Consider the following 22923-nt stretch of genomic DNA (forward strand, 5'->3'; position numbering starts at 1 on the left):
GGGGAAGAGATCCCACTGGGAAACAGGCAAGGCCACGTGAGGACTCGGGTTTGGATTTGTCCTAGGAGGCATTGGAGCTACAAACATACCTGAGATGGGAATGGCGTGATGAGCCCCTCGCTTTAGATGCCCAGAGGCTGCTGGGAGGACTGTCATTCAGATGGTTGAAGACTGTGCCCACCAGTTCCCCAGGGTGGAGCCTCCCAGTTCCCTCACCCTTCCTCACATGATTTGGTTCCCAGACCTTGGTGCGCCTCATCATTGGAACTGTGTATAGAACTTTGAATAGTGTGGAGTGTATTTATTTAACAATCATTTCCCCCCAAGGTTCAAGCACTGTCTTCCTGTTGGCCCTGACAATCATAGCCAGCGCCCAGGCTTTGACGCCCACTCACTACCTCACCAAGCATGACGTGGAAAGACTGAAAGCCTCGCTGGACCGCCCTTTCACAAGTTTGGAGTCTGCTTTCTACTCCATCGTGGGACTGAGCAGCCTTGGTGCCCAGGTGCCAGATGTAAAGGTAAGACCACTTTTGCCTTGGGGCCTCATTCCTTCATGACTTCCTTTTGTGTACTTCAAACCTTACTCCTGCTTACTTGAGAATACCCAAGGCTAAGCCAATATCATAAATATTTATATCAACCTGACAGATACTTTTTTTTAAATGAATGACTAATGTATGTTAGGACCATGCCTTGTGTTTTAGTAAAGTATAAAGAAGACCAAGTCGTAAATCCTTTAGGAACTTTGTAGCTTTTATTGAAACTTTTACGGTGAGGCTGGGCTTTCCCAGTAGCTTAGATGGTAAAGAATTTGCCAGCATACTGGAGATTGCAGTTTGATCTTTGGGTGGGGAAGATCCCCTGGAGAAAGGAATGGCAACCCACTCCAGTGTTCTTGCCTGGAGAATCCCATGGGCAGAGGAGTCTCACGGGCAACAGTCCATGGGGTGGCAAAGAGTCGGATACAACTGAGTAACTTCCATTTCATTTCACTTCACTTACAGTGAGCCTGTACTTGTTAAGTGCCCCGTGTGTGTGGCTAATAAATATTAAAGGAGTTCAAGATGGGGGAGCATTCACTTTTATTAAATACTGACAGTTACAGCATCAGGCAATTCTGATATATTTTTTGAATCTTTGGTGAGGAAAAATGCATCATGACTGAAACCTTTCCTGGATTTAGGGAAAGTCTTAAATTGTGAATTTACGTTTTGTTCATTACAGCAACATGGACAGCCTAGGGTAGGGAATTAGGGCCAGGTTTCTCACATAAGCCTTGTGTGTCAGTTTCCTATAGTTGTGTAACAAATTACTATGAACTTAGGGATTTAAAACAATGCTCATTTATTAATGGATAGTTCTGTAGGTCAGAAGTCCAGGCAGGCTTAGCGGGGCTCTCTGCTTAGTGTCTCATAGGTCCCTTTGAAGGTGTTGGCCAGGCTTGGCTCTTAACCTGGAGGCTCCTCAGGTTGTTGGCAGAATCCAATTCCTTGTGGTCGTGGATCTGAGGTCCCCATTTTATCACTGTCAAGCTAAGGGCTGCTGTCCACTCCTCACAGCCACTGCCTTTTTTCTCATCTTGCCCTGTCCCCACTTAGATCAGTCATGGCATGTTGAGTCCTTCTTAACTCTTCAAATCTCTCTGACCTCCTCTTCTGCTACCAGTTGGAGAACTCTCTCTGCAATTAAAGGGCTTACCTTTTAGGTCAGGCCTACCTGGAGAATTTCTCTAAATTTTAAAGTCTGCTGATTTGGGGCTTTAATTACACCTAAAAAATTCCTTCATGGCAATTCTTAGGTTGGTGTTTAAATACATAATCAATGGATGGAAATCTGACAATGACATCTTTAGAATTCTGCCTTTCTTATACTAGCATGGAAGTGGCCCCATATTTAAATGGTTTATGACTAAAGTTTATTTTTCACTTGTACTGTAATATGGCCATCAACGGTTAGCTGGGGCTTTGTTCCATATTCTTCAGGCTAAGATTTAGCCTAATGGAGTAGTCTGTTTCTGGAGTGTTGTAGAGATGTTGTTACTTCTACAGCTTCTCTTCAGAAGAGATACTTACCACTTCTTTTTTCTTTCTCATTTCTTTGCCTAAAGCAAGTCCCATGGCCATGCCTGGGTTCAACAGATTAGGGCAATGTAATCTTCAGAGGACAAGGCATTTTAGGGAGTGGCAACGTGTTGAGTTAGCTGCTCAGTCCCTTTGCTAAGGCCTGCCTTAGCCTTCTCCCTGACTCTCAGATCCTTGTCATCTTTAACAGTCTCCCTCCGACCCCATCTTTTACTTATGGAACAAGCCAGGTCACTTGTCCTGGAGAATTTTCCACAGCCTGCCTTGGATTGATTATATCCTCATGCTGTTTTTGAACATATTTTCTTACCTCTTGGATTCTTATAAACCAATAGTTCTTGAGGCTTATGTATATTCAGGGTCAGTTTGTAGGCAGCGCTGTGTACTTCCTTTTAGTGGATGCATAATACCTGATGGTTTCATTTTTAGTTATGATAAAGTTGAATCCGTAGATTCAGGTGTTGTCACACTAGTCTCTCTCTTGTATACAGTATATAGCTGGGATTTGTTTTTTAATCTGTTCTGACAATCTCAGTCTCTTAGTTGGGGATTTAGTTCATTTATATTTTTTGTAACTGCACTGTTGGATTTAAGCCTACCATTTTGTTATTTTCTATTTGTCTATCCATTCTTTCCTCTTCCTTTCCTTTTAGTTCGAATCTTTTTTTAAAAAATAGTTTCTGGTGGGAGGGGGGATTGGGAGGGGGAATACGTGTAACTCTATGGCTGATTCATATCAATGTATGACAAAACCCACTGAAATGTTGTGAAGTAATTAGCCTCCAACTAATAAAAAATAAAATAAAATAAATAAAAATAAAAAATAGTTTCTCTCTTCTATTGACTTTTTGCTTTAGTTTTTTAGCAGTTGATCTAGAGATTGTAATATACATCTTTTAAAAAAAAAACATTTAATTGGCTGTACTGGGTCTTGGTTGCTATGTGTGGGCTTTCTCTAGTTGTGGCGTGTGCGGGCTACTCTGGCTGTGGTGGACAGGCTTCTCATTGGGGAGGCTTCTCTTGCTGGTGAGCACAGGCTCTACGGGGCACAGGTTTCAGTAGCTGCAGCTCATGGGCTCTAGAGCTCATAGGCTCTAGGCTTAGTATTTGTGGCCCGGGCTTAGTTGTCCTGTGGCATATGGAATCTTCTGGACCAGGGTTTGAACCCATGTCCCCTGCATTGCAGGTGGATTCTCAACCACTGGACCACCAGGGAAGTCCCTGTAATATGCATCTTAACTTATCACAGTATATTTTTAATTATTTTGCGACATCACAAATAAGGAAAGGACCTTATAACAAAATATTTCTCTTCAAACTCGCATCATTTGTCTTACTGTCATACTTATTACTTTTTTTCAAGGATTGCAGCCTTGTGCTGTCTGGTGTCTCAACATCTCATTTTGTTCAGTTTTATAGTTTTATATAGCAGTTTAATATTTTAATCCCGTCTTGGTCAGAACAGGTAGTCCCAGTTGATGTCTTGCAGTCCATTGCAATTGTTTTTTTTTTTTTGATGCTCAAAATTTCCGTTTTTGCCAGTGTGCCAAAATGTTTCTGTATGTGTGTGTTTTTGTGAACTGGTAGTCTTTGAGAATTTCTGATGTCCTCAGTTTGTGTTTCCTGGCTGGGACTAGAATTAGCAATTGCTATTATCTATTGAATATCTCATATATCCAGACACACTGGACATGTTATCTTGAGTGTTTTTAATTCTCAGTTCAGTTCAGTCGCTTAGTGGTGTCTGATTGCTTGTGACCCCATGGACTGCAGCACGCCAGGCCTCCCTGTCCATCACCAACTCCTGGAGTTTATTCAAACTCATGTCCATCGAGTCGGTGATACCATCCTACCATCTCATCCTCTGTCATCCCCTTCTCCTCCCACCTTTAATCTTTCCCAGCATCAGGGTCTTTTCAGATGAGTCAGTTCTTCCCATCAGGTGGCCCAAAGTATTGGAGTTTCAGCTTTAGCATCAGTCCTTCCAATGAATATTCAGGACTGATTTCCTTTAGGATGGACTGGTTGGATCTCCTTGCAGTCCAAGGGACTCTCAAGAGTCTTCTCCAGCACCACAGTTCAAAAGCATCAATTCTTCCTTCGGTGCTCAGCTTTCTTTATAGTCGAACTCTCACATCCATACATGGCTACTGGAAAAACCATAACTTTGACTAGATGGACCTTTGTTGGCAAAGTAATATCTCTGCTTTTTAATATGCTGTCTAGGTTGGTCATACTTTTCTTCCAAGGAGGAAGCGTCTTTTAATTTCATGGCTGCAATCACTGTCTGCAGTGATTTTGGAGCCCCCCAAAAAGTAAAATCTGTCACTTTCCACAGTTTCCCCATCTGTTTGCCATGAAGTGATGGGACCAGATGTCATGATCTTAGTTTTCTGAATGTTGAGTTTTAAGCCAGCTTCACTCTCCTCTTTTACTTTCTTCAAGAGGCTCTTTAGTTCTTCTTCACTTTCTGCCATAAGTGGTGTCATCTGCATAACTGAGATTACTGATATTTCTCCCTGCAATATTGATTCCAGCTTGTGCTTCATCCAGCCCATCACTTCTCATGATGTACTCTGCATATAAATTAAACAAGCAGAGTGACAATATACAGCCTTGACGTACTCCTTTCCCTATTTGGAACCAGTCTGTTGTTCCATGTCCAGTTCTAACTGTTTCTTCCTGACCTGCATACAGAGTTCTCAAGAGGCAAGTCAGGTGGTCTGGTATTCCCATCTCTTTAAGAATTTTCCACAGTTCTCCTATATGGTCAGAAATATTTTCCTGTAAAAGAGGAGAAAACACAAGTTCAGAAAGGTTAAGAAAATTGCCCTGTGTCTGCCAACCATCATCTGAATATTGGCCCCCAGGGTCAAATCCAGCTTGAAGTCTATTTCTGTAAATAAGTTTACTGGAACACAACTAGACCCATCATTTATATATTGCTTACGGCTACTTTTGCACTTTAACAGTAAAGTTGAGTAATTACCAAAGGGAGTTATCTGGCCCCCAAAGCCTGTTTATTCTCTAGCCCTTTATAGAAAATTTGCTGATCCCTGCTGTATGAGAGCTGCACCTATTCAGAAATTCAGATATCTTCCTGACAGCTATTACTTGTTCCTGCTCAGTATTTCTGTGTGTGACTGTTGAAACCAACTTTCCTCATGTTGTTGTAAACCTTCTAGGTCAAGGTACCGCCTGATAAAATTAGTTTTGCTCAAAAGAAAGTGCACGAGCAGCAGAGTCGTTAGCCCAAGCTTTTGATCTTGGCTCCATCTCAGTAAAATGGGAGTTCTGATGCCTTTCTCCTGGGATCATTGAAGAGACAATGTGAAATCATATTATGCCTAATAGGTAACAAGCCCATGAAAGGCCCTTTGATTGTTAACTATTGTTATAATTGATATTTTAAAAAGTTTTGCTTTTATTTATAATTTATTCATGTCAGTTCAGACGGTGCTGATATAGATACTGTATGGACAGCCCATGGTGTCTGTAAAGGGCCTGGGAAGAGAGAGAACAGTTGGGAGGCATAGGGTGGAGCAGTCTTGACCAGCAGAGGTTTTGTATCATCAGGTATAGGAGAGAAAATGGGATTATTAGGTTAATTTTAAATTTTGGCGGATTTGAATGCAGATGAATGGTTTCTACCGATGGATTTCAGACATCTGTGGGACCATAGGATTCAGTCCAGGGGCCTCATGGAGAAGTGGGGTGGCCTCACTCTAACTTGCATGATACCTTTTTTTTTTTTAAAAAGATTGATTTCTATATCTTTTGGCTGCACTGGGTCTTTGTTGCTGCACGCGGGCTTGCTCTAGTTGCCATGTGCAGGCTTCTCATTGAGTGGCTTCTCTTGTTGTGGAGCACAGGCTGTAGGAGAGTGGGCTTCCGTAGTTGTAGTTCACGGGCTCTAGAGTGCAGCTTCAGTGGTTGTGGTACACGGGCCCAGTTGCCCTGTGGCATGTAGGATCCTTCCCAGGCCAGGGATTGAACCCAAGTCCCCTGCGTTGACAGGCAGATTCCTAACCACTAGACCACCAGGGAAGCCCAGAACGCCCCCTTTTAATCTGTCTCATGATTTGGAGCTGCATGTGGATTTAGATTGAACTCATGCCCCTGCGGGTGTTCCCTGCTAATGTCATGAGTTCGAATGGCTGTTGGCCTGGGCTGATAGACTAAAGCTATCCAGACAACTGCAGTGCACTGTGATTCGGGGGTAATTGTGTGAATCAGTTCAGTCGCTTAGTCATGTCCGACTCTGCGGCTCCATGGACTACAGCACACTAGGCTTCCCTGTCCATCACCAACTCCCAGAGCTTGCTAAAACTCATGTCCATTGAGTCAGTGATGCCATCCAACCGTCTCATTCTCTGTCATCCCCTTCTCCTCCTGCCTTTAATCTTTCCCAGCATCCGGGTCTTTTCAAATGAGTCAGTTCTTCCCATCAGGTGGCCAAAGTATTGGAGTTTCAGCTTCAGCATTAGTCCTTCCAATGAATATTCAGGACTGATTTCCTTTAGGATTGAGTGGTTTGATCTCCTTGCAGTCCAAGGGACTCTCAAGAGTCTTCCCTAACACCACAGCTAATTGGGTGATTGGTGACCACCACCAATCTGAATAATGGCCCCCAGGGGTCATTTAGTGGTTTAGTCGCTAAGTCGTGTCTGACTCTTGGGACCCCGTGGACTGTAGCCTGCCAGGCTTTTCTGTCCATGGAATTCTCCAGGCAAGAATACTGGAGTTGGTTGCCATTTCCTTCTCCAAATTGTATGATTAGCTGTGGCTCCTTGTTCCTAATTCAGTGGTTGGCTTCAAGATCTTGACTTCACAACCACACCACTGAGGGACCTGTGCTGCTTACCGAACCTTTCAGAATCTGTTTTCTCATCTGTAACATGGAAATAGTTACGGTACGCAGCTCAGAGGTGATGGATGTAGGGTGGTTAGCATGGTGATGGCAGGTAATATGTGTGTAATCAGTATTAGCTCTTAATAGTACTATTATGTAATAGTGGTAGTTCATGTACATTGATGTTTTACTTTTTTATCTAACTGCCATCCGAATTGCTTAATGCCTACTGAACAGAAAGTGTTCCACAAATATTTGTTGAATGAATTGTAAACTTTAGCCTAATACAAATGAAAGCTCTCTAAATGTGCCTCTTAATCAGAAAATAAATGGTTTAATCATATTCTTCATTCTTCTAATCACTTATGAAACATGCTGTGGTGAGGGTGTGATGTGTACATTGTAAGCCATGGAAGGAAGGGAGTTGTATGGACGTTTAGGAGCTGGTGGATTTCCTTATTAGAGATGCACATTAAATAAACCAGTTGAGAGAGAGTCTCTGTTATTGCCACTTCTGTGTAGTGGGGTGTGTCCTCCTCAGCTGTCGTTGCTTTCAGTGAGTAGGGAGAACTCCCTCAGTTCTGTTAGATCCACTGAGTTGGTTGCTCTCATAGGTAGGTCATTAGAGGAGATTTTGGTTATTTTTCATAACAGATTCAGCAGGAAAACTGAGAGGAATGGGGTTAAATAAGTATGAGAGGAGAGCATAGCTCTGGTAACAGTGGAGTGTGGAATGAGAGTTGGTTTTAGGTGTTAACGAAGAATGAACATCTTTCATTTTGGTGTCCAGTACGGTATATGTAGGGCTTCCCAGGTGACTCTGTGGTAAAGAATCTGCCTGCCAATGTAGGAGACACAGGTTCAATCCCTGGATTGGGAAGATCCCCTGGAGGAGGAAATGGCAACCCACTCCAGTATTCTTGCCTCCATATTCATGGAATTTTCCCCAAGAAGGGCCTGGCAGGCTATAGTCCATGGGGTCGAAAAGAATGGAATACTACTGAGCATACATGACCCTCCTACAAAGGCGTGTCTGTGGTTTCCTGTCTTTAGACACGTAAGAATTGGAGGCAAAGAAATGTGGACTTGGAGAAGTCTGGGACCAGCTTCCTTCCTGCGGGCTCAAGATCAACCATCCCACATAGGAAAAAAAGCGAAAACAAGCTACCCACATTTTGAGCTTTGAAATCACGGACTGCTGGTAGATCTGTCTCTGCAAAGCAAGTATAGTAGGCATGATGCTGGTTTTACACAGGAACAAGTCGTTTTTATAGTACGGAGAAAGGTTGTGTAGCTCAGACTGAAACCAGGCTGCCTGGGTCTGAATTCCAGCTCCTCCATTAAGAGCTGAGTGACCTGATGCTCCAGTTTTCTTATCTGTAAAATTCAGGTAATCGGAGGACCTAATGTATAGATCCTCTTATTAAAGGAGAAATGCTTACACAGCACTTGTCAACACTGCTTGCCACATTTTAAGTGCCCAAAAAGTGGTAACAATGACCATCATTGTTTGGGACTTTGGATGTTGTTCTACTGTTAAAGCACCAGATGGCGACAAAGCACACATTAATTACCTACATTCTGCTGAAAGGATTTCTTGAATAGATTGTTTTCTTCTTCAAATCCTTTTTAGATGTGTTGAACCTGACTTAGCTTTGGAGACATCTGAGTGAAGACATTACCATTTATTAGCTTTGTGACCTTCATGAGGTTACTTACCAGTGCTGAACCTCAGTTTCTTATTTTGTTCATTGGGGATGATAAAACCACAGGGTCCTCATGTTCATTAAGAGGAAGAGAATCATAAACACCCTGCATAGGTTACAGCCAGAGCAGGTGGTCAGTGGAAGTGACCACCTTTTCTCTCATTACTTCTAGGTTCAGAAGGACTGTGTGTGTGTATGCTTAGTTGCTTAGTCGTGTCCAACTCTTTGTGACCTCATGCACTGTAGCCCATCAGGCTCCTGTGTTCATGGCATTCTCTAGGCAGGAATACTGGAGTGGGTTAGCCATTCCCTTCTCCAGGTGGGGGTCTTCGCAACCCAGGAATCAAACCCAGGTCTTCTGCTTTGCAAGATTCTTTACCATCTGAGCCACCAGGGAAGCCCTAGAGTTGCTCTTTCTATGAAGTTAGCATCTGGGGGTAATATAGCTTCCTGTGAAAAATATCTGTTTAAAAAATGAAATCTTGTGTAGCTTGTTCTTTAAGCCATCATAGATGGCTCAGAATTTTATTTGTTATTCAAAAAAAAGGTACACTTGACCCAATCATCGTGTATATCACCACTTACGTTGATTTTCCCTCTGTTTAGAAAGCGTGCACCTTCATTAAATCAAACCTTGATCCCAGCAATGTGGATTCCCTTTTCTACGCCGCCCAGTCTAGCCAGGCCCTCTCAGGGTGTGAGGTGAGTCCAGCTTCTTAACGTTTGTGTTTACTTTAAACTGTCAAGTCCTTTTTTAAAGAGGGGTGGTCATGTGAGACTTTTTTTAGCAAGGAGATTATTCCATATGGGTGAGAATTCTATTCTTGTGTTTTTTTTTTTTTCCTTGAAGAAATGGACTTGGTTTATGTTTCCCATGTTTTCACTTTTCATGAATTTTTAAGTAACTTATTCCTCGAGTTGTCTCTCTTCTGGGAAGTCTTGCTTTTTTTCTTACAGTCTCCCTTTAACGTTTCAAAATGTTTAAAGTGAAAGATGAATACCCCCACCAGATTTCTAGAAATCCATTTTTTTGAACACAGGAGAACCCTGTCAGTAGGCTAGTGAGCTGCCAGAATATTTTCAGAAGTGTTGTGCTGAGGTTTCCCAGATATTTAATTCTGGTTTCTGAGATGTTGAAGAGAGTGATCGAGGACCAGATGGGTGATGTGACCGTGGTAGTTGCTCTGCCTGCTGCAGGCTGCCCTCACCTGTTGTAAACTCTGTGTCTGCCCGTCCTCTCTTAGATCTCTATTTCAAATGAGACCAAAGACCTGCTGCTGGCAGCTGTGAGCGAAGACTCCTCGGTGGCCCAGATCTACCATGCAGTGGCAGCCCTGAGTGGCTTTGGCCTCCCCTTGGCTTCCCAGGAAGCGCTCGGTGCCCTTACCGCCCGCCTCAGCAAGGAGGAGACTGTGCTGGCGTAAGTCCGCATCTCAAGTGCTTCTCAGGCTGCTTCCCTGAGAGGCTTCATCCACTGGTTCCACGGTGTTGTCTGGGCACCTGCTGTGTTCCAGGCGCTTTGTCGGCACTACAGACATCGTATTGTACTAAGGGCCCTGTCCTCCTGCAGCTCCCCAAGACATGGTCTCCCGGAGTGCTCTGGCTGAGGCAGAGCATAAGTCAGAACACAAGCATGCTGCTACAGAGAGACACGATTGCTTTTGAGGTTAGGGGCTGAAGCAAAGGATGGGGCGGCCAGAGAGCCACGTGCGTCTCGTGCTGAGGCTTGGCCAGGCCATGGTATGATGGTGGAGACTCTGCCGTGGAGGAGGGCTCTTGGAGTCCCTTAGAGGTGTGGGTGACAGCACCCAGCAGGGGAGTAGGGGCTCAGAGGGGAGAGTATCCCAGGGATCTAACCCTGCTCGTCTGCAAAAGGCTCAGGTGAAGGAGAAGCACCTGCTGGGAAGGAACACTGAGCAGCTTTCCTGTTTGTTATACATTTATTATGCATGTATTGTAACTGACTTCAGGATGTTTGCTAAACCTAAAAAGTTATAGGTGGTTTCTTTCACCCTTTGATCCTGAAACTCTTCATTAAACACAGTATATGTATATTTCATTTTCTACCTGTCCCCCATTTAATTGCAACCCTGAGAGGGATTGGAGTACCTGGACTCCTGTTTATCGTCAGCAAGACATTTAGTGACACAATGCCCTACTGCAGAATAGTTCATTTTTCTTCCAGTATTTTGTTTGGTTTGTTTTTTGTTTTTGCTAAGAACTGAAATGTTTCTAAACTTGAAGCTTTGTTAAGAGCAGGTTCACAGTCAGTTGCCTTTCTCTCTGTCACTCTCACATCCTGCTCAGTTTCACGTGGTCAGTAATCAGTGACTTGGGGGCTGGGACTTTTCCTAGGAATGACATTTTGTTCACGCTTTGCCCCGTGCTTGGCCCTTGTGGTCCTCTGGTTTCAGGTCACAAGACTTATCACCACTGTGTCTCCTGTCATGAATTCATTGTCCGTGTGTCACTCGGATGCCACCTTATACAGAAAAATCTTTCCATTGCCCTCTGAGCAAAAGGGAAAATTTCCCTCCTCTAAACTCCAGAACAGAAAGAAGTACAAAGAAAGTACTTTTGTACAAGAAAGTACAAAGAAATCCATTTTGGGGTCTGTTAGACTTGAGTTTGAATACTAGCTCTGTTTCTTGCTGTGTGACTTTGGGCAAGTTATTAACCTCTCTGAGCCTCATCTGTAGATGAGATCAGTAGTCCTTACATCACAGAACAAATATCAAGGTTCAGTAAGATAGTTGTTGTGAAGAGCTTAGTGCAGTGCCTGGTCTTGGTGGGCATGGGCTGCATGGAGTTCGTGCTTGCTAGAGCAGTTCCTTCTCAGGTCCCTTTCTTAGGGAGCTGGTTACTTCCTTGATTGTATTGTAATTTTTTCTAGATTAGATTACAAGCTTTATTTGTAGTGCTCAGAGAGTCTGGTACATGGTAGGTGCCCAAGAAAGAGTTAACTTCAAAACTATACTTTTGTATTTCTATTTTCTCCTCTTGTAAAAAACTTCAGATAGGAAGATCACACACTTGGGATGCGAGAGAAATGTTCAAGTCCAGCCTCTTCTGCTTAATGTCTTTGTGACCATGAGCAGGCTGTTTAACCTCTCTAAACCTCAGTGTTTTCGTATGTTAAACAGGGAGAATGATATCTGTCTCATAGGGTTATTGGGAAGATCAAACTGGCAGAATGCCTTATATAATATTAACTACTCAATTGCCCTGTTTTAAGAAATCTGATATAAATTAGGACTTTTCTAAATGGGCCTTCTACATTTAATTGGACTTATTCTAGGAAATGAATGTTCATAAACTTGTATAGAACAGGAAAAGGACATTTGTAAGCTTGAGTGAACAATCTAAAAAGATGCTGTTGTGGTCTCTCATAACCCAGTGTCTTTGAATCACCGACAGTATGTTAGTAAGTCAAGATCTGCTTTCTTAGTGTTTGCATATAGTGCTCCAGAGGGAGAGAAGTTGCTGACTGGGGAATAAATAAAGCCAATGATAATTTTTTTCAAAAGCTAAGTGGATTAATTTCATTCTGAAAACTTCTGAGGTTGTTACCAGCTTGACGCTCACTTGTTCAGAAGAAGAGAAAAATGATATCTTAATTGAAAAGTTCTTTCTAGGCTCTCCTAGCAGTCTTTTCTGGGCTCATCATTTATTGCAGGCAGATGTGGGATTTCTATCTTGTTTGGAAATTCAGGTTTCATTTTCTCAAGTGCATTCTAACGATCATCTCAGAAGGGTCATTGAACACTTCCCTCTCCATGAATTCTGACTCCTCTGTTTTCCAGCTTGTAACCTTAATGAAATTTTTTTTTCCATGGAGGGAATCTAAATTGTTATGATTGCAATGAAAGTAGACATATTCTCTCTCTACATCCCCCAAAATACTGACTTGATAAATGGTGTTTTTACACAAAGACCTGGTCATCTCTTGAGAGTTAGAGAACCTCTAACTCTCTTAAGCAGCATCAGCTTAACCACCAGGGGTCCTCAGCTGTCTTCATTCTGCTTCTAAAAGCACCATTTCCATTCCAAGTTATCCACATTAAGAGAATAGAACCTAATAAAATATCTTACATGGACATACTTACTTGTTTGTTGTTCGGTCACTAAGTCGTGCCCAACTCTTTGTGACCCCAGCACGCCAGGCTTCCCTGTCCATCACCAACTCCTGGAGTTTGCTCAAACTCATGTCCATTGAGTCAGTGATGCCATCCAAACATCTCTTCCTCTGTCACCCCCTTCTCTTCCTGCCCTCAGTCTTTATCAGCATCAGAGTCTTTCCAGTGAGTTGGCTCTTCACGTCAAGTAGCCAAAGTGTTGGAGCTTTAGCTTCAGCATCAGTCCTTCCAATGAATGTTCAAGGTTGATTTCCTTTAGGATTGACTGGTTTGATTTCCTTGCATTCCCGTGGACTCTCAAGAGTCTTCTCCAGTACCCCAATTTGAAAGCATCAATTCTTTGGTGCTCAGCTCTCATATCCATATAATAATTTTCCAGTAGTCACTGGAAAAACCATAAATTTTGACTGTGCAAACCTTTGTCAGACATACATACTACATCGCACCTTAAGAATGAAGTACTAAAAAAGAAAAAAAAAGTACTGATTGTGTTACAGTGTGGACAAGCCTTGAAAACATTATGCCTAATGAAAGAAGCTAAACACAAAAGGTCACCTTTGTATGACTCCATTTAAATGAAATAACCAGAATAGGTAAATCCATAGAGACGGAACACAGATTGCTAGGGGCCAGGGGGCAGGGAGAGAGTGGGGGATGGGAAATGGAATGAAACTGTTTAATGGATATGGGATTTTATTAATATTTTGGACTGATGGGAATGCTTTAGGACTATATAGAAGTGGTGATTACACAACATTGTGAAACATACTAAATGCCTCTGAATTGTTCACTTTCGAATGGCTGATTTCATGTGAATTTCACTTCAGTGAATTAAAATGTATATATACATATACAACCATGGATAACTTAACAGTTATAGCACTGTATGACCTAGTAAAATGTAAATGTTCATCAGTCGAAGATTAAGTGAGTAAATTATAGTTCATCTAAGCAATATAATACCATTGTTAATAAGGATGAAATACATTTATATGTACTCATAGAAAAGTGTGTACAGTCGATTAAAGATAAATTGGAGAGCAGTTATCTTTTAGGGGTAGGCATTACAAGAAATTTAACTTTCTTTAGTAATCTATTTGAATGTTTGACAAATATGTACTTTTATAGTCAGAAATAAGTGGTAATAGAAATGGAAAAGAAAAAAAAAAGAATGGACTCTGGTTTGAGAACCAAATCTTTTATTCCTTTCACCTTATTTAATGCCTCAAGGATGAGCAGCTTTCAGGTCTCCTAGCAGGATGACGACAGCACAAGTGTTCGCTGTGTGTTTACCAAATGCTTCCTATTTCTATTGCATTCATCTGTTTCAGAAAAGTTGCTCCAAATTCTACCAGCAACCTGCATATGTACGTTCCACAAAGTTTCTTTGGTCTTGGAGTAAGAAAAGTAGAAAGTTAACAGGTAGCTAGCCTCTGCCTGGCACAGTACCTCATATGACATGAGGATGCCCAGTATACCTTGGTTGAATTGACTCCCATCCTCTCTCAGAGTGCATCTCTTCTAGAGCTAATGAAGTCTTAGTCTGGTGTCCCCTGTGCGGTGCCCTTAGGAACCAAACGGAGGTTCAGAAGGGGGTTCGCTGGTGCGCCATCTCTTCTCTCTGCCTTCAGTACTTTTGTGGGTCCTGTTGCCCAGATTGCCTTCTCTCTAACTGCAGTGAACTTTGTGATATAATGGTCTTTTTTTTGGCTGTACTACGTGGCTTATGGGATTTAGTTCCCCAACCAGTGGTTGAACTTGGGATCCCAGTGATGAGAGCGCTGAGTCCTAACCACTAGACCACCAGGGAACTCCTTGTAATGTGATGATCTTTGTTGCCTCTTTCCCATATAGATTGTAAACCAGCTCCTTCAGGCCTGAGACTGTCTTACATTTCTAGAGAACAAGAGTGGGATATTTTTGCAAATATCCTGATACAGGAAGGGGTGTATAGAGACTTGCCATTCATTGGGGTTCTACTCTTTACATTCCAGAACAGTCCAGGCTCTGCAGACGGCCTCCTACCTGTCCCAGCAGGCTGACCTGAGAAGCATCGTGGAGGAGATTGAGGTACAAATTTATTTTGCCAAGTGAATCTCCCAGTTCCTGTCTTTGAAACCCATTAGAACAGTCTTGCAGATAAACATGAATCATTTGTTATGGCCAGTTGCCTTTCTTTTCATATCCATGGCAGACTTCTGTTCTTTGTATCAGGCAGTTTCATAGGGAGTATTGGTTAGGCAAGTATAGTTACACCATCAAAGAGACAACAAACTACTTCATCCTACTTTTGTAGGTATGGTCTCACAGTCCACAGATTTTAGAACATAACAAACCTGAAATTCAAATTTTTTTTTTCTACTTAACTACTCTGTAATCTTGGGCAAATTATTTATGTCTGAACCTCAATTTCCCTACATGGTGGTAGTTAGGAGCAAGTGGAGTTCTAAAGTGCCTAGTCCAGAATTGACATTTAGCATATGGTCACTGTGGTCCATCCTTTGCCCAGGCCCTCCCGCTGCTCAGAGCTTGCTCTTGTGGACCGCATAGTCAGTGATGACAGGCAGTCTGACAGTGTTGTCACTGGTTTGCCCCACAGGCACGTTAGCTGCCTCATCATATTCCCCAGGAGAGCAGTGTGTCTTTCTCCATCCTTTAGAGCATTGATTAAGGAGGAGAAAAGCTTAGCTCTAGGGGTTATATCCAGCGGATGGCCATCGAACCCATCCGTGTCACAGTGCTTCCTGGCTACACCGCAGCCTGGCCCACCAGCCTTCTGCCCAGGGCAGTTGGTGCCTTGAGTGCCCTGATTCCTGGGCTTGGGCCTAAGTTGAGGGGGTCAGGAAAGGAGCACTCTCAGAGCCGCAGAAGATACTGTTCTCTTCAGAAGCCTGTATACTGTACTTCACTTTCCCCCTAAGCACCTTTGTTGAGAAAGCTCTGAGTGACTGAAGTGGTCTGCAGACTGACATTTCCCAAAACCTTGTCTGCACTGGGGTGATGGTTTGTACATCTCCTCTCCGTTGTATCCCGTGACTTCCAACTGGCCTCCGCTTTTGTCATGACAGGACCTTGTTGCTCGCCTGGATGAACTGGGAGGTGTGTATCTCCAGTTTGAAGAAGGACTGGAAACGACGGCATTGTTTGTGGCTGCCACCTACAAGCTTATGGACCATGTGGGGACGGAGCCGTCCATTAAGGAGGTGCCTGCCTACATCACAGTTCTCTGGCATGAAACTCAGAGGCATCCTTGACATTACCTCCTAATGATAGCTTTTCAGAGAGTGCTATTTAGTTAGCTTTGGGCTATCTTGGGGTCGGCATGGAAATGAGAAAGAAAAATGTGAAGCCTGTTCTTGAGAAACTGGTTGTCAGTGGGACAGGCATGGAAAGCAAATTGCAGCACTTGTTTTAAATAGAATACGGTTTTGTCACGAGATAGTGGCGCAAAGGCCAAGTGCATTATTCTCTGTCCACCTCCCTTTCCTCCCCAATGCTCCTTACTGTGTGTCTTATGAATTCTTTCCATGCTGGTGGCCTGTGCACATCCTGTTTCTCTTGAGAAGCGCCCTATACATCAAAATTGCCTGTCCTCTCTCTCCGACCCTTGGTGATGGCTAATCTATGCTGATTGACATAGTTCACTGAGAGGCATGTGTGTCTACCAGACATCCACCAAGAATTAATTCTTTTCTTTCTTTTTTCAAGAGGAGCTTGTTAACTTGAAAGAACCTTTAGTTGAAACATGTGTGGGAAGTCTTGAGAGTGGGACCCTCTTGATACCCCTTGTTTGTAAGAAGGTGACCAACCCTTGATCTCAAGGACTTCAAATACAACAGTGCTGCTGTTTTAATTTGAGGAGGAAAGATTTGGGTCCTCAGTTAGAACTTCCACTTCTTTTGTGTGTTAGGAATGCATTGTGAGTTGTAACAGTAAATAATTACCTTTCTCAAGTAATTTGAGTTAATTTTGTATTTTCTCTGGAGGCTATGATCTAATAATTTATTCACGTGTTAGCATTTTTATGTTGTCTTCTCCTTCATCCTAAGTTTAGGAGGTCTAGAGACACCACACTCTTCTTAAATTTCCATTATGGGTGAAAGTGCAAGAACATGGGTCTTACGGTACAAATCATGTAGAGATTTTCCTATATACAGTGCAGTTGATGAATTGGCGATATTCTGCATAAAACAAGTTAAACTTTCTTTTGCTTTATTCCCAGGCTTCTACCAACCAGGTATTTGGCTGGGATAATTTTGCTGTCACTGCTTTTGATATAACCATTCTGGTGAACAGTCCCCCATTTTAACATGTCAACAGCTTAGTGATGGAAAATGTAATTGGTACAATTAAAGAAAATTATTTCATGTCGACTGTGAATAACACTGTCGGGAACAAGGGGAGCTCTTTTGTTAGATGGTAGATTTTAAAAAACAAAACTGATTGAAATGGAAAATGTTTCCTCTTAAGCAAACAACCTCTAGAATTTTAATGATGCCTTTTAGGTTCTACTTTTTTAAAAAATTGCTTTCAGTCCTCTCCTCTCAGCAGCCCATTAGTTCTTAATGGAGAGTTATTTTAGTTTCTTTCTAATGTACGTTTTGGCTGTGCAGTTTGGTCTTGTAAACACCAGCTTAGTCCCAGCATCCAGTGTGGAGGTGGGCTGGGTAGGAGGGGAGCTAAGCTGGGAGGGTGAGGGGAAACAAGAAAGGACATATTTTATTAGGAAAGGACTTCGGAGACAAACAGACCTACATGTGAATTTTGGTCCTTCTTCTCTTTTTCTTTCTGTCTAACTTGTAAGTTAATTAACTTCCTTTAGCCTCAGTTTCCTTACTTGGAGAGGATTGAGAGCAGTTTTTTCAGGCTCTTTGTCACAGTCTGAGTTAATACACCTGTTACAGTGCCTAGCACGCATAGACATAGAACAAATGGGTACTGCAATAGGTATTATATAGTAACTTTTATCTCTCAGTAGTTGTCTAGAATTTCCTTGCATTTGTACAGCAAACATTCATAAATGGTTGACAAAGAAATGCATCTGTTTCAGTTTGTACTAGAAGATGCAAAAAACCAACCAAATTCAAGTTTTACGCTTAAATGCAGAATATTTGCTTCCCCTGCCCCTACCAAATTGGTTAGTGGCTGAAAGACTTCCCATGTGAACACCTGGAAACAGAGAAGGAATGACTGAGCCCAAGTGGAGAGGAAGGGGTGGCTGCCCCCCATGCCTGACTGAGGAAGATCTCAAGCTGTGTTCGCCTCTTCTTGCAGGATCAGGTCATCCAGCTCATGAACGCCATCTTCAGCAAGAAGAACTTCGAGTCGCTCTCTGAAGCCTTCAGCGTGGCCTCTGCTGCCGCCGCGCTCGCTGAGAATCGCTACCATGTGCCTGTTGTGGTTGTGCCCGAGGGTTCTCCTTCCTACACTCAGGAACAGGCCATCCTGCGGGTATGACTGCCATGTCCCCAGGGTGCTGCTCTGATCGCCATTTCCAGAAATCTACACGGCCAGTGATAACCCCCATGAGGACAGATCTCTTAAATGAAGAGCAAATGGCGATGACCACTCGGTGAACTAGTCACAGGATCTCCTTTTTTTTTTTTTTTTTTTGGAGTATTTGAAGTAGTACAGCTTTCAGTGAAGTGCTGGAAAATTGCACTTATGGATTCATAAGTCCAGATATATAGAGAAGTCTTGCTTCTAAAATGTATTTTCCTACACCCAGGCTTTCTAAATGCATTATTTAAGACAGCTTTCTTTAACATTGTTAAGATCAGTGTCAGGTCTCTTTAGTCCTTGGAGCTGACAGTATATCTTTCTACTTCTTCATAACATAGCACTCCATCCCCTCAGCAGTAAGCACGGATGGTTGTGTGTGTTAACTGAACAGAGCAAAATGCACACACTTTTAAGAGTTTCCATTCCAATGAGGCATTTGTTGCTATTGTTTGGAAACCAGTGAGAAGCTAAAATCTTCATAAGAAATTAGCATCTTGTTTATATCTAAATACAAGAGTTCACATAGGACTGTCCACCTGTCCCATCAGTTCTTGTGCTTTGCAAGGCCCTTCAGATACTCTCCAGGAGAAGTGCCCCAGACTCCAGAGTTGCCTCTTGTTCCCCTATGTATATGTCACGTCCCCTCAGCAAAGACTGGGGTGAGAACTCACCTGGGTAAAGTTGTTCACCATGAATCAGGGGAGCTGAGAAAGCAAAGTAGAAATAGTGCTGGCTTTTGAAGCTGGATAGCCTGGGGCTTCAGTCCTGAGCCATGTGGCCTTCAGCTGCCCCATATCGTCTTGTGGCCTCAGTTTCTTCATCTGTAAAGTGAAGATTATACCAGCTGTCTCAGACGATTGGTGGTAGGATGGATACAAGTGCTTAGCCTGGTATCTGGCAAAATAGTCGACTTTCAACAAATGACTGTTATTAACATTATCCATATTTCTTCAGTTTTCTCATTGCCCTTACCATCATAAAGCATTTTTCTTACTAATAATTTTTTTTTAAGTGCTATAGAAGAGCAATAGAGTGGGAAGATCAGGGGATCAGAGAGAAGGAAATGTTAACTGTGTGATCTGAAGCCTTTCCCTAGACTTTGGTTTCCTTACCTGAAAGATGAGATCATTGGGTAAAATCATCTTTAAGATCTCCCCCACCCACACATTCTGTAATCTATGTCATTCCAAACTAATTGTGTTTTCCTCTGTTTTATCCCCCAGAGATAGTAGGCCACAGGTCAGAGATGGTTCCTGAAAATGAAATGGTTCTCCCCCTGCAGAGCTCACTCCCTGTGGATAAAGCTCCCACCCCTAGAAGCAAAAATCTGTACTCCCTCAGCTTCTGTGGCTACAGATAATTTTGAAATGTATTTCCAGTTGCAGGTCACCAACGTTCTGTCCCAGCCTTTGACTCAGGCCACTGTTAAACTCGAGCATGCGAAATCTGTTGCTTCCAGAGCCACAGTCCTACAGAAGACATCGTTCACGCTTGTCGGGTAAGTCCTGAGCATATTTCTGTAGAGCACCGACATACTTGTTTTGGAAAGTTAGCTTGCAGCCGATATAACCCAGATCATAAAACCAAAGTTATCTACATTTAGGATTATGCTTTATTAATAACAGTGTATCAGGAACATTTCCCCCATAGGCTTAATATACTTCCATAGTCTTATCTTCAGTGGTTGCGTGTTATTGTTAGGTAATTAGAAAAAGATTAACGGTTAGTTTTTATAGGAAACTTCTAAGTTTTGATAGTAAGTTAAAGTAAGGTATGCCCTTTTTAGGAAATTCAAAAAGCACAGGAAAGTAGAAATAATACAGAAAATTACCTACAATTATACTGCCCTATGCCAACCTCTTTGAACATTTCCACTTAAAAAAAAAAAAAGTAATTGATATCCTACTATAGACTTACCTATTTTGCATTTAATTGTGGAAGACTTACCTGGAGAAGGTGGGATTTTTAGGAGCTGGGAAGAGGGGTGGGTAGGGAGTAGAAAAAGAAGACTTTAGAGACTTGAAAGAGAAGGTCATTTTAGGTGGTTTTAAAGTTTGCCCCTCATGGTAATATGTGATTGAGCAGGAGGTGGCCCATGATGGGTGGGAAGTGGAAAAGTGAAAAAATGGTGCTTCCCTGGAATGCTGCACTTTGCAGCCTGTTTGTTGTGTCATTTGTGATTTTCCTGTGTGAGTTGTCGCTAACCCCACTGTCACTCTTAACAGGGATGTTTTTGAGCTAAACTTCATGAATGTCAAATTTTCCAGTGGTTATTATGACTTCTCTGTCAAAGTTGAAGGTGACAACCGTTATATTGCAAACACTGTAGAGGTAAGTGCTTTCTTGTCATCCCCATTGCCATGTTAATATACCCAAGGAAATGACCAGACAGGCACATGGCATTAACCATTTAGGTGTGTTGACCTCACTTATGACCCAGTTAAAATGAATATGTTAAGAGAGAGGTAGGTTTGAACTATGCTGTTTGACAGACTCAGCCAAGAACTTGATCATAGGCAGTTGGATTTGTCAGTTATTCATTTTGCATTGTAACTTAGCATTACTCTCTTACATAAAATTTAGGAGGTAGAAAAAATTAAAATCATCCCTAATTCCCCTGAGATATAAATATTCTTAAGATGTTTTCTGTGGTTGGCCTTGATAGATTTAGAAATGGGCTTGGTGCTAATTAAGGGGACCAAAAGCGTCAAGTGGCCTGTAGCAGCATAGCGAGGCTGTCTGGGTGAAGTACAGAAGAAAATCGGTAATCCTTCCTAATGAACTGTGTTTCAGATGTCTCGAGTTGTGTTGAAGATCCAAGTGGTTTTTTTTTTTTTTTTAATTTTTTTTTATTTGTTGGAGGCTAATTACTTCACAACATTTCAGTGGGTTTTGTCATACATTGATATGAATCAGCCATGGATTTACACGTATTCCCCATCCCGATCCCCGCTCCCACCTCCCTCTCCACCCGATTCCTCTGGGTCTTCCCAGTGCACCAGGCCGGAGCACTTGTCTCATGCATCCCACCTGGGCTGGTGATCTGTTTCACCATAGATAGTATACATGCTGTTCTTTTGAAATATCCCACCCTCACATTCTCCCACAGAGTTCAAAAGTCTGTTCTGTATTTCTGTGTCTCTTTTTCTGTTTTGCATATAGGGTTATCGTTACCATCTTTCTAAATTCCATATATATGTGTTAGTATGCTGTAATGTTCTTTATCTTTCTGGCTTACTTCACTCTGTATAAGGGGCTCCAGCTTCATCCATCTCATTAGGACTGGTTCAAATGAATTCTTTTTAACGGCTGAGTAATATTCCATGGTGTATATGTACCACAGCTTCCTTATCCATTCATCTGCTGATGGGCATCTAGGTTGCTTCCATGTCCTGGCTATTATAAACAGTGCTGCAATGAACATCGGGGTGCACGTGTCTCTTTCAGATCTGGTTTCCTCAGTGTGTATGCCCAGAAGTGGGATTGCTGGGTCATATGGCAGTTCTATTTCCAGTTTTTTAAGAAATCTCCACACTGTTTTCCATAGCGGTTGTACTAGTTTGCATTCCCACCAACAGTGTAAGAGGGTTCCCTTTTCTCCACACCCTCTCCAGCATTTATTGCTTGTAGACTTTTGGATAGCAGCCATCCTGACTGGAGTGTAATGGTACCTCATTGTGGTTTTGATTTGCATTTCTCTAATAATAAGTGATGTTGAGCATCTTTTCATGTGTTTGTTAGCCATCTGTATGTCTTCTTTGGAGAAATGTCTGTTTAGTTCTTTGGCCCATTTTTTGATTGGGTCATTTATTTTTCTGGAATTGAGCTGCAGGAGTTGCTTGTATATTTTTGAGATTAATCCTTTGTCTGTTTCTTCATTTGCTATTATTTTCTCCCAATCCGAGGGCTGTCTTTAAAGCTCTGCCTCATTTATCTGATGCTTTGTGAGAATGAGTTATTTCACGTTAGCGGTTTTCTCAGCTAATTGACGTTTGCCCCTTCAGACACTGTGGCTTTCATTTTAATCTTTTTGGATAAAAGTTTATTGAAAATGAATTACATATTTTCCTACTTTCTTGATACAGTTTAACCTTTCTTATTCTGGCTTAGAGTCATCAGCACGAAAGCATGTGACATACACAGCACAGTTCTCTATGCTTTTGCTTGTATTATTTTATTCTTAAAATAGTCCTAACAGATGCGTGGCGTTCTTTTCCTTTCACTGATGAGGCTCAGAGGGGTAAAGTAACTTGTCCAAAACCTCCAGCCTGTCTGTGCTTGCGTGAATCTCCTCCACAATGCTGGTTTAGTTACATGCCCTGGTAAATATTGAGCTAGCTTAGAGGCTGAGACCTGTGTGCAGCTCTAGCTGCCGGCCTGTTCATAATATTACTTTGTCCTTAGAGCTGTCATTTCTTCATGTTTCTGCCACTGTCTTTGTTGCATCTACTTGGCCACAATTGTCCCACATTCTGTTGGGTCAGGGGAACTTGAGGTGTTACAGTGCCTTTTCAGTAGTTATATATATGCTATTTGCAACAGCTGTTTTCTTCACTATTCAAATGTCATTTTCCACTGACTTTTCTTTGTTAATTAAACTTTTTCATTTTGAAATCATTTCAATCTTAAATTGCAAAAACAGT

At 42.2% G+C, this 22923-nt stretch overlaps 1 protein-coding gene and 1 non-coding gene across 3 annotated transcripts in view; both read left to right on the top strand.

Annotated features, from left to right (window-relative positions):
- RPN2 (ribophorin II) overlaps window positions 1-22923 on the top strand; it is a 50922-nt gene that overhangs the window by 3625 nt on the left and 24374 nt on the right. For both annotated transcript variants that reach the window (XM_061127237.1, XM_061127238.1), the window contains exons 2-9: window positions 328-521; window positions 9249-9344; window positions 9887-10062; window positions 14773-14848; window positions 15847-15981; window positions 18053-18229; window positions 19660-19778; window positions 20506-20611. In XM_061127237.1, the coding sequence (XP_060983220.1) occupies window positions 328-521; window positions 9249-9344; window positions 9887-10062; window positions 14773-14848; window positions 15847-15981; window positions 18053-18229; window positions 19660-19778; window positions 20506-20611 (1079 nt within the window). The remainder of the gene's footprint in view (window positions 1-327; window positions 522-9248; window positions 9345-9886; window positions 10063-14772; window positions 14849-15846; window positions 15982-18052; window positions 18230-19659; window positions 19779-20505; window positions 20612-22923) is intronic.
- Window positions 7951-8081, top strand: LOC133045344 (small nucleolar RNA SNORA38). Its single transcript, XR_009690217.1, has one exon. It is a non-coding gene; the product is annotated as a small nucleolar RNA SNORA38 (small nucleolar RNA).

Source organism: Dama dama, chromosome 23 (assembly GCF_033118175.1).
Source record: "Dama dama isolate Ldn47 chromosome 23, ASM3311817v1, whole genome shotgun sequence".
In the NCBI taxonomy this organism is placed as follows: domain Eukaryota; kingdom Metazoa; phylum Chordata; class Mammalia; order Artiodactyla; family Cervidae; genus Dama; species Dama dama.